The sequence below is a fragment of the Colias croceus genome, chromosome 26 (assembly GCF_905220415.1).
Source record: "Colias croceus chromosome 26, ilColCroc2.1".
NCBI classification, from domain to species: domain Eukaryota; kingdom Metazoa; phylum Arthropoda; class Insecta; order Lepidoptera; family Pieridae; genus Colias; species Colias croceus.
In genome coordinates, this window is record NC_059562.1 from 1,835,907 (window position 1) to 1,850,077 (window position 14,171).

General features: G+C 32.3%; 1 protein-coding gene across 1 annotated transcript in view; it reads left to right on the forward strand.

Moving 5' to 3' along the window:
• The first annotated feature begins 333 nt into the window (after positions 1-333).
• LOC123703458 (lysine-specific demethylase lid-like) overlaps positions 334-14,171 on the forward strand; it is a 36,495-nt gene continuing 22,657 nt past the window's right edge. The window contains exons 1-14 of the mRNA XM_045651451.1: positions 334-747; positions 4,121-4,198; positions 6,019-6,157; positions 6,447-6,616; positions 8,016-8,226; positions 8,604-8,758; positions 9,591-9,752; positions 10,471-10,587; positions 11,015-11,126; positions 11,652-11,788; positions 12,103-12,209; positions 12,664-12,816; positions 12,889-13,000; positions 13,417-13,611. Coding sequence (XP_045507407.1) covers positions 541-747; positions 4,121-4,198; positions 6,019-6,157; positions 6,447-6,616; positions 8,016-8,226; positions 8,604-8,758; positions 9,591-9,752; positions 10,471-10,587; positions 11,015-11,126; positions 11,652-11,788; positions 12,103-12,209; positions 12,664-12,816; positions 12,889-13,000; positions 13,417-13,611 — 2,055 coding nt within the window. The 5' untranslated portion in view covers positions 334-540. The remainder of the gene's footprint in view (positions 748-4,120; positions 4,199-6,018; positions 6,158-6,446; positions 6,617-8,015; positions 8,227-8,603; positions 8,759-9,590; positions 9,753-10,470; positions 10,588-11,014; positions 11,127-11,651; positions 11,789-12,102; positions 12,210-12,663; positions 12,817-12,888; positions 13,001-13,416; positions 13,612-14,171) is intronic.

Genomic DNA, 14,171 nt, shown 5'->3' on the forward strand with positions numbered 1-14,171 from the left:
TTAAAGTGGATAAAATAATGTTTTTATGATAGCTCATCTAGACATGATTAAAAGAATGCGAGCCCAAAGTTAGAACTGTCACAGCTTCTCAGTGAATTATGTGAAAAATGTATTAATACTGAGGTATGCAGAATTCACTTTACTCGCCCTAACGTTTTTTTGTAGGTAAATATTAAATTGCGCCATGCTCACAGCCATGCTATAGCATGCTAAGAAAAAAATATCTACCTGTTATTAATATGTTATCTGTATTTTGTACAACAAATAGGTCGATGTGTTGAAACAATGAAAAATATACAAATTTTCTACTGGCAATACTAGAGTTTTGAAAGTTCAATTTTGCATGGCGGACGTGCAAGTGGGTTCTGTTATTTGTTGGTGATAATTTCAATTATTATTTCTTTGAGATTCCTTATGGAAAGGCAAATTTTCATGTTACTTTTTCTTTGTGGACGTGCTTTATTCATCCCTTAACGTTGGATAATGTTAAAGTGTTAGTTTTTGTTAAAATAGTGAGAACTGCATAGGTTTTTCTCAAAAATGGGAAAATGTGACGAAGCTAATGTCGAAGTTAGTATGGGGGACTCGGCGTCCCCCATGAAACCAGATAATTTTACATTCACCGTGCCTCCAGAAGCCCCTGTCTTCGAACCAACACCAGAAGAGTTCTTGGATCCTCTGGCGTACATCAGTAAAATAAGACCAATAGCTGAAAAGTCGGGGATTTGTAAAATAAAACCCCCCGCGGTAAGTTATATTCTTTGTGTTTAATCGAAAGCTTTTGAGTCTTTTTATTAGTTTTCAGTGCAATTTTGCATACAGCTTAGTTTTATAACCCTATTTGTGCACGTTTAAAACATCTATGATGCAACCGTGGTAACAGGTCTTCTAGTTTTTTGTGTTATCGGAGATATCAATTCTTTAATTTATTATCTGAAATGCATCTGTGTCTCAAATTATGTTTTGATACAAAGTTTTAAATGCATAAAATTGTCGTCAAATGCACTTGCATATTGTTGGTTTATGCTGGTTGCCATTTTGTATTGTGCCCTCTGCCTACGATAGTTTTGATAAAAAAAGAACCATTCGACCACTTTCGTCGCAAATAACTGTAATGCCAACTCAGTTTTCATGAAAAAGCATCTTTGATAGCATTTATATGTTCTTTTGTAGAAAATAATTTTATAAATATTTATTTATGTGTCTATGTAATGCAATGCAAAATGGTTTCTTTATATTCATAAAGCAATTTGAATAATAAAAGACATACTTGGACCTAATTCATAACTGTATGTTAGATAGAATATTTTTCCTATATGACCAAGTTTTGTAAGACTTGATGTGTGCCATATGCTTATGATTTCAGTTCAAGTGCTCCTTTGTAAATATGTAAATGTATACATACGTTATATAAGTCCTTTTAAGTGATTACATTGCTTGCATACAGTAAGTGAAGGATAATTATAAAATAATTATTGGCACGAAATAAATTTATTACTTTCTATATATTTTTTATTTTGACATCCATTGTGCAATAGGGCGAAAAAATGCAGTTATAATTTTATGAATTCATTAAAAATAAAGGTCACCATAAACATAAGGAAGCTAACTAAAATACTAATTGTACTTAAATGAATAAATGTTTATATTTTTTCTAGACAAAAGATTGATAAAGATAATATTTTCTGTTTTATTCTTTATAAAAAAATGTCTAATGATAATAATAAGACTAAATTATTTGTCAATTTTATTCACATCCGACTTATAAATTTAAAACAATCAATAGTGAGTGGTATATATATATAATAATAATTGTTTTAGGAAACTAATGAACCTCATTGCTACATGTTGTATAATAATTTGTAAATTAAAGGTAACATAAGTAAAATATTGATTTAAACATGAATTACTAATTTTTTGTTATTAAATATTATGCACTTTATAATATGTATCAAAATTTTCACCTTGAATATATTGTGAGCGCAAAACCTAAAAATTGTTCAGTTATATTTATAGCAAAATTTGTGATATAATAATATGTGCCTATTGCATAAACTAATCATTATATAGTGCAGTTTCAAATCGCTGACCCACTTTCAATTGCATCCTAAGTTTTTCAGCCTCAGAAGTAACCATGAAGTGGAAGAACATTTTGGAATGTATATATATCCTTTTCTTTATAATTTTATAAATGCCGACAAAATTATTAGATGTAATTTTCACAGTTCACATGAATTATTGTGATAGTTTATTATCAAAATGTTTGCCAAGGATTAAAACTATGTTTATCATCATCTGCAATTATACAATAAATTTGAGTCCATAATTATTAAGTAATTTGAAAATAACCATTCAACTTCTAGTAAAACAAAAATTATGAACAAACAGGCATATTTTTTAGTAAAATTGACTATTTAGTATTGCACAATACGTTTAAAATCATTCTATTAGTATTTCATTCCAATGACCCTGATCATTTAACAATAAATTGGCAGTAGCAGTGCTCCCTGCGTTTATAAGTGATGGTGACTACTGTTAGAAACCAAATATTCTTACCAAACTTCATGATAAAATGTAATATGTGAATTAAGTAAATTTTACACTGAAATATTTGAACACTCCTCATTGAAAGGCTTTGTAACTTCCAATAAATCATTGTTTATGTAAAGATTAGATAATCAGGGACACATGAAATTAGCTTTAATTCCAAGTTCTTACAGTATGTATTCTCTCAAATTTATGCCATACTCTCACCTACAATATAGCTTTGAAATCCAAAAATTATGAAGCTCACTAAAAAAAAACTCAAAATGTAGTTCTATGTTGAGAATCCTACTAATATTATAAATGCGAAAGTTTGTGAGGATGTGTGTTTGTGTGTTTATCTCTTTCACGCAAATACTACTGAACCGATTACAATGAAATTTAGCACACATATAGAGGGTAACTTGAATTAACGCATAGGATAGGTTTTATCCCGGAAATGCCACGGGAACGGTAACCATGCGGGTTTTCCTTTGAAAACGCGGGCGAAGCCGCGGCTGGTAATCTAGTCAGTTTATAATTTTTTGTCAAGCTCTATTTAATTATTTGTTAAGTACCTATCTTAATTGTTTTTATTATCTTTATCATGAAATATATTATTGTTTTGGATGTTAATTCAAACTCACACCTATGATTATTAATCACCCAGATTAGTTACTATTTATTTCATGAAACTCCTACTGACGCAGAATGTTGTTTCTATCAATTAGAATCAACTAAAACTTGGATATTAGCTCCTTAAAGATAATTTATTCATTACAATATATAAATTACTAGTGGTCCGCCCCGGCTTCGCCCGTGGTACCTACATGTTTAAACTATCCTATCTCTCAAGTTGGATCGAACTGCACATGGTGTGCGAATTTTATTATAATCGGTTAAGTGGTTTAGGAGTCCATTGAGGACAAACATTGTGACACGAGATTTATATATATTAGATAAATACATACCTACACTACAATGGGCAATGCTGCCTGATATAAAAAAAAAATACATTAATTGGCAGCTTATTTCTTGTTGTTAACTCATTTAATTTAAATGCCAGTATAAAAAGCATAAAATATTAAATCTTTAATAAAAATAAGCTATTGAAATCTATACCATGTGTATTTGTTTTTGTTCGTTAAGTGGTGTAAATCTCATTTTGTTGTGTTCTTATTAAATACTTTAATAATTTTAATTTTTAACTGTAAGATAAGGGTAGGCTTAAATTCAAAATTGTGATTAACATGATTGATTTATATCTATTATACTTTTTTCAAATCACAATGTTCTATAATTTGTAATGTATAAGTATTTTTTATTAAGTTAAGTGTAATTTTTTTACACATTTGCAAATAAATTTTTAGGTCTCTATTTATTAATGTATTGTTATGATTTTTATGTGGTTTTTATTTAAGCAGTCATATTAGTCTCTGTAGTTCTTGATCGCCTGATGTTCTACAAAAATAATTTCTTATGTTTTAGAATATTATTCTTCTATTATATTACATTTTTAATGTGAAATTATTATTTTACGAATATTAGGGAATATTTACACTCAAATATCAACAAGACAAAATGATGTTTATTACAGCATTGGCAGCCACCATTTGCGGTTGATGTCGACAGGTTACGGTTTACACCCAGGATTCAAAGATTAAATGAATTAGAGGTAAGAATATAATAATAACATTTATACAGATAAATATTGCCCTTTTAGTTTCATTTGTAGATTTCGTTTGAATGTAAGTGTAAAAAGTGAAGTCATGTCCCTGTAGTGGAGTAAGGGGCAGATGCATTATGCATACATCTGTTTCACTGATCGATTTTTCTTTAGGCACAAGTAGGTGATCAACCTTCTATGTCCTACCAGACCGAGACATTTTTTTTCTTCGTCTCCACCGGGAATCGAACCCAGGACCCCTCGGTTCTACGCTCACGCGTCAACCTATTAAATTAGATCAATTTTTTTGAATAGTTGTTTTATTAATGTGTAATAATGTTACAATTCATACTGAATCTCAGAATATGAACATTTTCTTTGATTTCTAAAATGCATTACACTAGCACAATCCAACTGAATTATGACTAATGAACTTTTCGTAAAATACATATTTCATGCTGCAAGTCATGAAACCATATAATTGTTCTCATAATCTCAAGTCATAACACTACTCATTTAAAAGGAAATCTGCTAAGTGTACTTACTGTCTTTGTAATCTCGCAAGAGATATTAGCTGCATTTATATTAGGTCATTTATGTATAGCTAAAACTATTTTTAATATTTCTAAATATAGATAGCCGGTTTTTTAGATATGCTCTTGAATAATTAACTGTTTTTGTTGTTGATTAGAACAACATAACACTTTTATTTTTCTTGTGTATTTAGTATTTACATAAGAAAAATATATGTTGATTATAATCAATGTGTATTGATTATTATAGGTAAACCAGAATCTGATGGCAATTGGGGAAATCAAAATTTTGAGTGTGCAACCCTAGGGAAAATGGACTGACCGATCTTGATACTGCTTATTTTTTATTTTGTCCTCAACATCATTAGTCACATTACATAAGTGAACAATACTGTACCAAATGATGAGATATCCACTTAATATTTTGTAGGTACTATACTTACATGTATAATATACATATTACTTTTATCTATGTAATACATATTATTATTTACACATACCTATATTTGTATATTCATTATCATTAAGCCATGTAAAAATATGGATGTAATGATAATGCAGATCAAAACTAGATAATGCTAATATTTTTTTTTTTATAAAATAAAATAACAATAAAATAAAATAAAACTATGTTTATTTTCGTAAGTATTAACAAATACACAAATAATTATAAAATTGACTTTGACAGCTTGGACTTGACGCATAGCCGTATTGGAAACTCCTGTAATAAGTTATCATAAAATTATATTGTAATCAAAAAACAATATTATATTTAGTTACCTACTTATAATATTTTTAATTTTAAGTATCAAAACGGGTAAGTCCAATTTACCAATAAAATATTCAAAATTGAAAATTGTGATGTGTTTGACCCTTCTACATCGAATGTTTTTCTATACACATTATAAACAATACCTCTTGCTTGTGATCGCAGCAGCTTTTTCGACATCTTCGAAGATTTTTTAGACAAAATCCTAAAAATTATTCAAGAATTGCAAAGAAGACAAATAATTTGACAACCATTTTGATAGTTGTCAAATAAAATTGCCATATGAAAATCTTTTATTTCTTAAATATAAATATGCCATCAGATTCTGGTAGACCTATACAATTTTTTATGGAAATTATTCTTTGAAATTTTTAAATGTATTTTTTACAATTTACATCAATTATTGTCGAATATAAATTTGAAAATTTGCATAATTTTCATTTTTTATAGCTTTTACATGTATTATATTATTACTTTCTACAGCTTTTCAGTTTGGTATCATAGTTTAATTTTGAATCATTCAACAGGCTATAACACGGGTGAAGTTAAATTTCCTGGATCAAATCATCAAGTTCTGGGAACTACAGGGCTCAGTATTGAAGATACCAACGGTTGAGAGGAAACCGTTGGACTTATATGCATTGCATAAAATTGTTAAAGAGGCTGGTAAGTAAAGAATTTAATGAATAATTTTGATGTGGTTGTATCGATCAAAAAGATCTTATAAATACAGATATGTAAGTACTTTCACTTATAGTTTTATTCATGTGTAATGTCATCACATTACATGTTTCGACATATTATTTAAAACAAAGCTTTGTATTGCATTCATTAAGATACAGTTTTACAAACGACTCTTAATAAAGCTATTCTTTAAACTTATTATCCACATTTAATATCAGTTTTTGAAATTTTAACTTGTTAATTTTCCATTATAAAATACATTTTTCCCCAGGTGGTTTTGAAGTATGTTCAGCGGAACGGAAATGGTCGAAGATAGCTCGCCGCATGGGTCACCCCCAGGGCAAAGGCATCGGCTCGATACTGAAAAGCCACTACGAACGGATCCTGTATCCGTACGATGTTTTTAAGAACAATGGAGCGGTCGGTGATAATAAGGAGACTGTGAGTTGATTGTCTGTTTGTTTGTTTTAGGTGGTGATACTTTGGTATATATACATATTATATTATGTATGTATAGTTAGCATGTGTGTTTCAGGAGGCAGTTAATTGCTCTTTTAAATAAAAGCGCTGATACTAATAATATCTGTTGTTAAACTTGATAAAAATGTCTTAGGATTTGTTTTGCCTTATGTTCATGTGAAACAGGCAGACATACCCTCGGGCATGAGTTTATTATTATTTTGTTAAAGCTAATATATTATTTTTATTTAACTGTTTACTGTTATTTATTTTGGTTCAATCAAATGTTCTAATTTTATATATTTGTACTAACTATTTACAGTGTAGTAATTTTAAAAGCTAATTTTCTAACTGTTGTTTATATTGTTCATAACGTTATATATTTTATAATACTGCATCTTTGCAGATTTATTTACGATATTTTATCAAAATTAGTAGGTATATGAAAATCATAATTAGTATGTTTCAAGGTGACTTGGGACATAAATTTCTGTTATTATAATATATACTACAAGTTGCATATATACTTATTGTTTATAGATAGTTTCATTGAACTTTTGACAGATAATCTTTTTAATTACAGTTTATATATTATCTTATTGGAAATAAAAAAAATCTTGAATTTTAAATGCCTCAATCCTCTGAATGTCAATAGTCAATACATAACAAACATTATTATCAATGCCAATCGCGTATGCTATTTTATTGTTTAAATTACGACAATACAGGCACATCGGCTGTGTTGTCTTTGTTTCTGTAGAAACAGAAAAAAAAATAATATAATTATTATTATAATTAATATTTGCAGTAGACCATTTTGTTTACACAAATACTACACAGTTTTGTAATGTGCCAATTCTGTTTATACACAGAGTGACAAGGGCAACAACATTTTGGAGAATTAAGATATTATTATAATAATCACCAATAAACATAATATTATTATAATGTATATGAGTATGTTTAACTTGTCTTTGTATGTCTTAATAACGTATGGCATATATGACTTATATCTATACTAATAATATAAAGCTGTAGTGTTTGTTTGAACTTGCTAATCTCAAGAATTACTAGACCAAATTCAAATAATATTTCACTGTTGGATATGTTCGTAATCCCTAAGTGCTATTATGCTATAGACTATAAATATACCACGGACAATGCCAGGTCGGACTGCTAGTCATGTATAAAACACTAAAAACGAGTATTACATAAATTGCTTCGCATATTTATTTATTTAACAATTTGCATTATAAACGGATTTATACAGTACATAAGGCGGCCTTATCGCTTACTAGCGATCTCTTCCAGGCTATTCCATATAACATGATTTCTGTATTAGTATAACACCGAAATTTATTCAATCATCGTTCCTAAACAGAAAATCGAAGTGAAAACTGAACAAACACCGGAAAAGGTGAACGCTCGCAGTCGCTCCGCGAGCAAGGGCCCTGCGGCGACTCCGCCCCCCGGCCGCCGGTACAAGAGCTCGGAGCCCGAGCCCGCGGAGGGCAGCCACACGGAGGGCGCTCTGCCCGGTGCTGATGATAAGAAGACACCGATCAAGGAGGAACCTATTGAGACTAGGCGGAGTGAGTTTTTCTTTGACAGATTTTTTTGCTAATATTTCAATCATCATTTTTAGATGTTAGACTTGATTATTAATTTTAGATTAGAAATTGATTATTTAAAAGCTATTCCCATTTTACAAATATTTTCAGATATATATTTTATTTTTCGCCTTTTCGCGAATAACAGTACATATTTTGAAAGCTATTTTTGAATCTAATGTGTTAACCTTAGTTACATAATGAGATAAATACGGTACAGTTTATATAATTACCTGTTTCATAGCGTTAACGTCTGCAATTGTCAGCAACTTATCTTTCACAAAACGTGTCACTTTTCCTCTTATATTCATTTAAAAATCAACCCTATACCCCATACAATAAAGTTCAAAATCCTCCAGGTCCGCGCGAGAACAAATGGATGTCCAGTGCCGCAAGTTGCGGCGCCCGCGCACGTGTGCTCCGTTCGACGCGTCTGCGCGAACATCGCCTCAGTAACATGACGGTGTCTGTGACGCCTGCACCGCCCTGCGCTACTTTGAGACCGGATGATCCGGTACGAATATATCCATACTAATATTATAAATGCGAATGCTCTGTCTGTCTGTCTGTTACTCAATCATGCCTTAACTACTGAACCAATTTGCATGAAATTTGGTATATATTTTTTAATTTTGATACCCGAGAAAGGACATAGGATAGGTTTTATGCCGGAAATCCCACGGGAACGGTAACTGTGCGGGTTTTTCTTTGCCTTCGCGGGCGATGTAAAGCTAGTATTTATATATATTTTTTTGTGTTTTAGTGCTAGAGAGATGAGGAAAGAAATTAAATTTTATTTTGTTAGGTTTTTTTGCAGTGGCAAGACTTGAAAAAAGTGCAGGGGCTGGATGAATGTACTGCATAAAACATGTGATTTCTTAAACTTTTCCTTTTTTTATTAGTAGTTAGTGTTGAAAAAAAAATAGGGGCTTGATGAATATTTTATATAGTGAATATTATATTGGTTATTTACTATTGTTTGTCAATAATGCTTGTTTATTGTTATTCTACGAATTACAAACTTATTAAAATTTGAATTAACATAAAAAAAACTAATTTAATTAAATATAAACTTGTCTGCATGATGCCGTTCGGATTTCTATTCTAACATAAAATACTTCATAAAAAAGCAAAACCGATTCCACATTCCGTTCTTGTGCTTTCTTCTTTTCTTCTTCTTCTTTTTTTAAAGCAGTTTGCCGTGAAGGCACGGCCGTAACATACGTCTTAACCCATTGAGCCCCGAGCGGCCCGATCGGTCCACGACACAATAGATTTTCTATTGATTCCAGGGCCTGAGTTAACGTTATTAATAAACTTTATTTGATTATTTTTTTCCCGCCCAGCTCGCAAAATACATGTGCCACATATGCGGGCGCGGTGACATAGAGGAGCAGATGCTATTGTGCGACGGCTGCGACGACTCGTACCACACGTTCTGCTTAGTGCCGCCATTGGCCGACGTGCCGAAGGGCGACTGGCGATGTCCCGTGTGCTTGGCTGAGGAGGTGGGTGGTAACATCATCATCGTTGTAGGGACACACATATGCAATTCGCTGAACAATGCTTTTTGTATATGTATGTGTCCACATTGTTCCTCCGACGCTTTTTACATTTATTAAAACATAGAGATCTAGAGAGATGCCAATCGCTTGCGCTGAGTACCAAACCGTGTCTCATTAAAATTTACGCACACAACTGCAGTAAACAAAATCAAAACAATACTTCGCGTTGTGTGCGTGTCATCACACAAAAATATGAGAGCGACTATTCGTTCGCACACTAGATTGTAACTGACGTACGTATACAGCACCGCTACAGTTTGTTCTCTTTTTGTACATATTGCTGCGACACCGGCCCCGCCCCCTAACCATATCTCCCTTTAGTTTCTATGATCTGTGTATTAAAATTATTAGAGTCAGTTGTGCATAACGGTTTGCCTAAGCAACATGCATTGTAAAGAGCAATAAAGTAATTAATGAAAAGGCTTTATTATTTGGAGACCTTGGGTGCAGAAGCATTACACTACAATCGTCATCATTATAATAGTCATCATCATCATCATCACCATCATTTCTCCTGTAATCATTCTTAACAATCGTAGTAGGTACATAGTAGATACATAAATTACCACCGCTAACAAATTTTTCAATTTTTTTTTGTTGTTTATAATAAAATTAAAACTTTATTCAGCAAATTCTTATAAAATGTCATTTTGTGACACAGGTATCAAAACCGACGGAGGCTTTCGGTTTCGAGCAAGCGTCGCGCGAATATACGCTGCAGCAGTTTGGCGAAATGGCTGATCAGTTCAAATCGGATTATTTCAATATGCCTGTACATGTGAGTGATTTGTTATTAAATAATTATGAGAAGCAGTTCTCTGTTAATAAACGAATGTGGAATACTAAATTTGTTTTGAGTGTTTGCATTTTCAATGTTACCATTTCTTGAGGGCCCTTATTAGGTGCAAACGGCAAAATCGACTGTTATCTATGAGCAATAATTGAAAATATTGAAGTTTTTTCGCACTGAAATTACTAATATGTATTACAGAACGTATATGTGATGGGATGACTGTTTCCAAAACACGATTGGAAAAATTTTGCTTGATAAAAAAAAAATCCTGAATTTACCTTTGTTTGAATCGCCATATTACATAGGTATTTGATATAGCCAATTCAAATAGAGACTAGAAAAGAGCAAGCAAGTTATTCTGTAATTACTGTCCTTATATAACGATTAATAAATATTTGCAATAATGTAACAGATGGTTCCAACATCAACGGTCGAAAGGGAGTTCTGGCGGGTTGTATCATCACTAGAGGAAGACGTGACAGTCGAATATGGAGCCGATCTGCATTCTATGGATCATGGATCAGGTAAAATAATTAAACATAATGTATAGAATATGAAAACGAATGCATTGGATATTTTAAGTAGACCTATAAAATATTATTAACTGGCTGATGTGCTTTTTAAAAGCAAAGATATTCAATCGTTTCTTTCTGTTCAAACAATAAATTTTTCAAGCCACTATTAAGTATGTTAATAGTGTCAATATTTGCTATCTGGCTCGGTAGTAAAAAAAAATGTGTGCGTGTACTAGTGTACACACATAAGAAGTGAAACTTCTTTATGACCTTATTTTTCAAATAATAATTTACTATATGCAACTTTACAGAAATACGTCGGTAGAATGAAAAATGTCACGCGTAACGAAAAAATGTTACACTAAATTTTTTTCCAACCCCGATAAAGAAGTTTCACTTCAAAAACTGGCTAAAATTAAATCTACTAACTAATATACTACTGCTACGTAATCTTACGTAATATAACCAATTATTTATCAAAATCTCTCTAGTACTGATTATTGACATATTTATTACTTATTACCTATTATACAGGTTTCCCGACAAAATCTAGCGCACACTTATATCCCGGCGAGCAGCAGTACGCCGAGTCCAGTTGGAATTTAAATAACCTGCCCGTTCTGGAAGGTTCCGTGCTCGGTCACATCAACGCTGACATCTCTGGCATGAAGGTAAGAAGGTATTATAATGGTAAATAATTAATTAAAATTGCAAAAGTTCTGTGTTGCATAGTGAAGTATGAGCTAAGATATAAAATATATAACCATACTCCACACTGATTTAGTTTCTTTATAAATAAATAGGTGATTAGCCTTCCATTCTCATGTGGAATCGATTCTTTGTCCTTTTTTAATATGCCTCATTGACTACTTCACAAATTATATAATATGTATACAAATTCAACATTTATTTTGTCTGCATGAATCGTAATTTTTCGTTTATTTATTATATTAATTCATTTCAATTCAATTTGTTTTTTGTACAGGTACCATGGCTATACGTCGGCATGTGCTTCGCCACTTTTTGCTGGCACAATGAAGATCACTGGAGCTATTCAATCAATTACCTGCATTGGGGCGAACCGAAAACATGGTATGTTACATCTATAACACATAACGTATAAAAAATGTATTTTTTTTTTGTAAAAATGTAATTTTTTGTCATAAATTATCTAGGTCTTATTTTCATTGGTAGGATCATTTCGATTGTTTTCCAAGTTGCTTACTGTAGTTGCTTACTCAGTTAGGACTTATTTGAAAGTTTGCCTCTTGTGATAATTATTTCAATATCACTACATACCTAGTATAAAACAAAGTCGCTTTCTCTGTCCCTATGTATGCCTAAATCTTTAATTTTGATGCGGTTTTTTTTAATAGATAGAGTGATTCAAGAGGAAGGTTTTAGTATATTATAATTTATAAGGTTTTAGACAAATCGGGCGAAACCGCGGGCGGTAAGCTAGTGTATGATATTTGTAACTATGTAGCTTACTAATATTCCCATAATATGTTCCCTCATTTATCATTCATTCAATAATTAATCACAGGTACGGAGTACCCAGCTCCAAAGCTGAACAGTTCGAAGCGGCCATGAAAGCAGAAGCTCCAGAGCTGTTCCAACTGCAACCAGATCTGCTGCATCAGCTCGTCACCATCATGAACCCCAATGTGCTGATGAAGGCTGGAGTACCCGTGTATAGGTATGTATGGTGGTTGAAGACAGGTTTCATTTTAGGAATGACATGATATTTAATTTATAATATTTGTCACAGAACGGACCAGCACGCCGGCGAGTTTGTGATCACGTTCCCGCGCGCCTATCACGCCGGCTTCAATCAAGGATATAACTTCGCTGAAGCTGTCAACTTTACACCAGCCGATTGGGTGAGATTTTTTGACACACTTGTATTAGTTTCACCTGTATGCTTGTGTGTAACCGACTCTTTTAGACTCGATTTTAACCCACTTTTAATGGACATACATTATTCAAATTTTTACACTTATCAAGGATCAGTATAAAATAGTCTAAATGAATATTTTTACTTTTTTGTTGATTCTATCATCAAAGCGAGTTTTTAGTTTTCTTAATCTATATTAAGATTATTTTTTAAATTAGAAAAAAGTGAATTGCAAGTCTATTTGTACACTTTTGTTTGTATAGTCGTAAGTGTATTTTTACATATTATTCTTTGGTTTTCATTTATCTTCGTATTATGTTTATTGGGTGTGAGTGTGTAAGAATTAAGAATTATCTGTCCATCTATATTTTTTTTGAGTATTAATTTCATATTTTCTGGCAGTTAAAAATGGGCCGCGAGTGCATAGCCCACTATTCGACGCTGCGCCGCTACTGCGTGTTCTCGCACGACGAGCTCGTGTGCAAGATGGCGCTCGAGGCGGACTCGCTCAGCCTCACCGTGGCGCTCGCCGCATACAGGGACATGCGCACCATGCTGCACGACGAGCGCAAGCTGAGGAAGGCGCTCTTGGATTGGGTAAGGCAAAAAATAATAATAAAAAAGTGAAAAAAAAAAGTCGTCAAAATGGCAGAAGTTGAACAAATTTTTATGGGGTAAATCAGCTTTCAATTTAAAAAAATAGTTGTCTGTTAAGTCGGTTTACTGACGATAGTTGAACGTGACAACGTCTTAAGGCCGATTGTGCTTCTTTGTCGCTCGTTCCGCGCACTCGCTTGCACTTCAAGTCTTACACGGAACGCCTCAAAGCGAGGTAACGCCGCATGAGTCATGTTTTTTCGTGCGTGCAGCCGGCTCTATCGAATTATAAAACGTTGTCACGTCAAAAGAATTGAATTGGGCGAGGCAGTCGAAAGTTTTGAAATAACACACCCGAACAAAATACAGTCCAAGTCAAATGAGAGTCTTTTATCGGAGTTGATTCAATTTAAAATTCTTTATTGTGCATTACAGGAACGGGTGCAAATAAAAATAAATAATCAATCATACAAAGATCACAACAGACGATCGTAGAGCTTAATCACAAAATTTAAATCAACAAAAAGCATATTCGTACTTGCACAATGATATATTGAAGA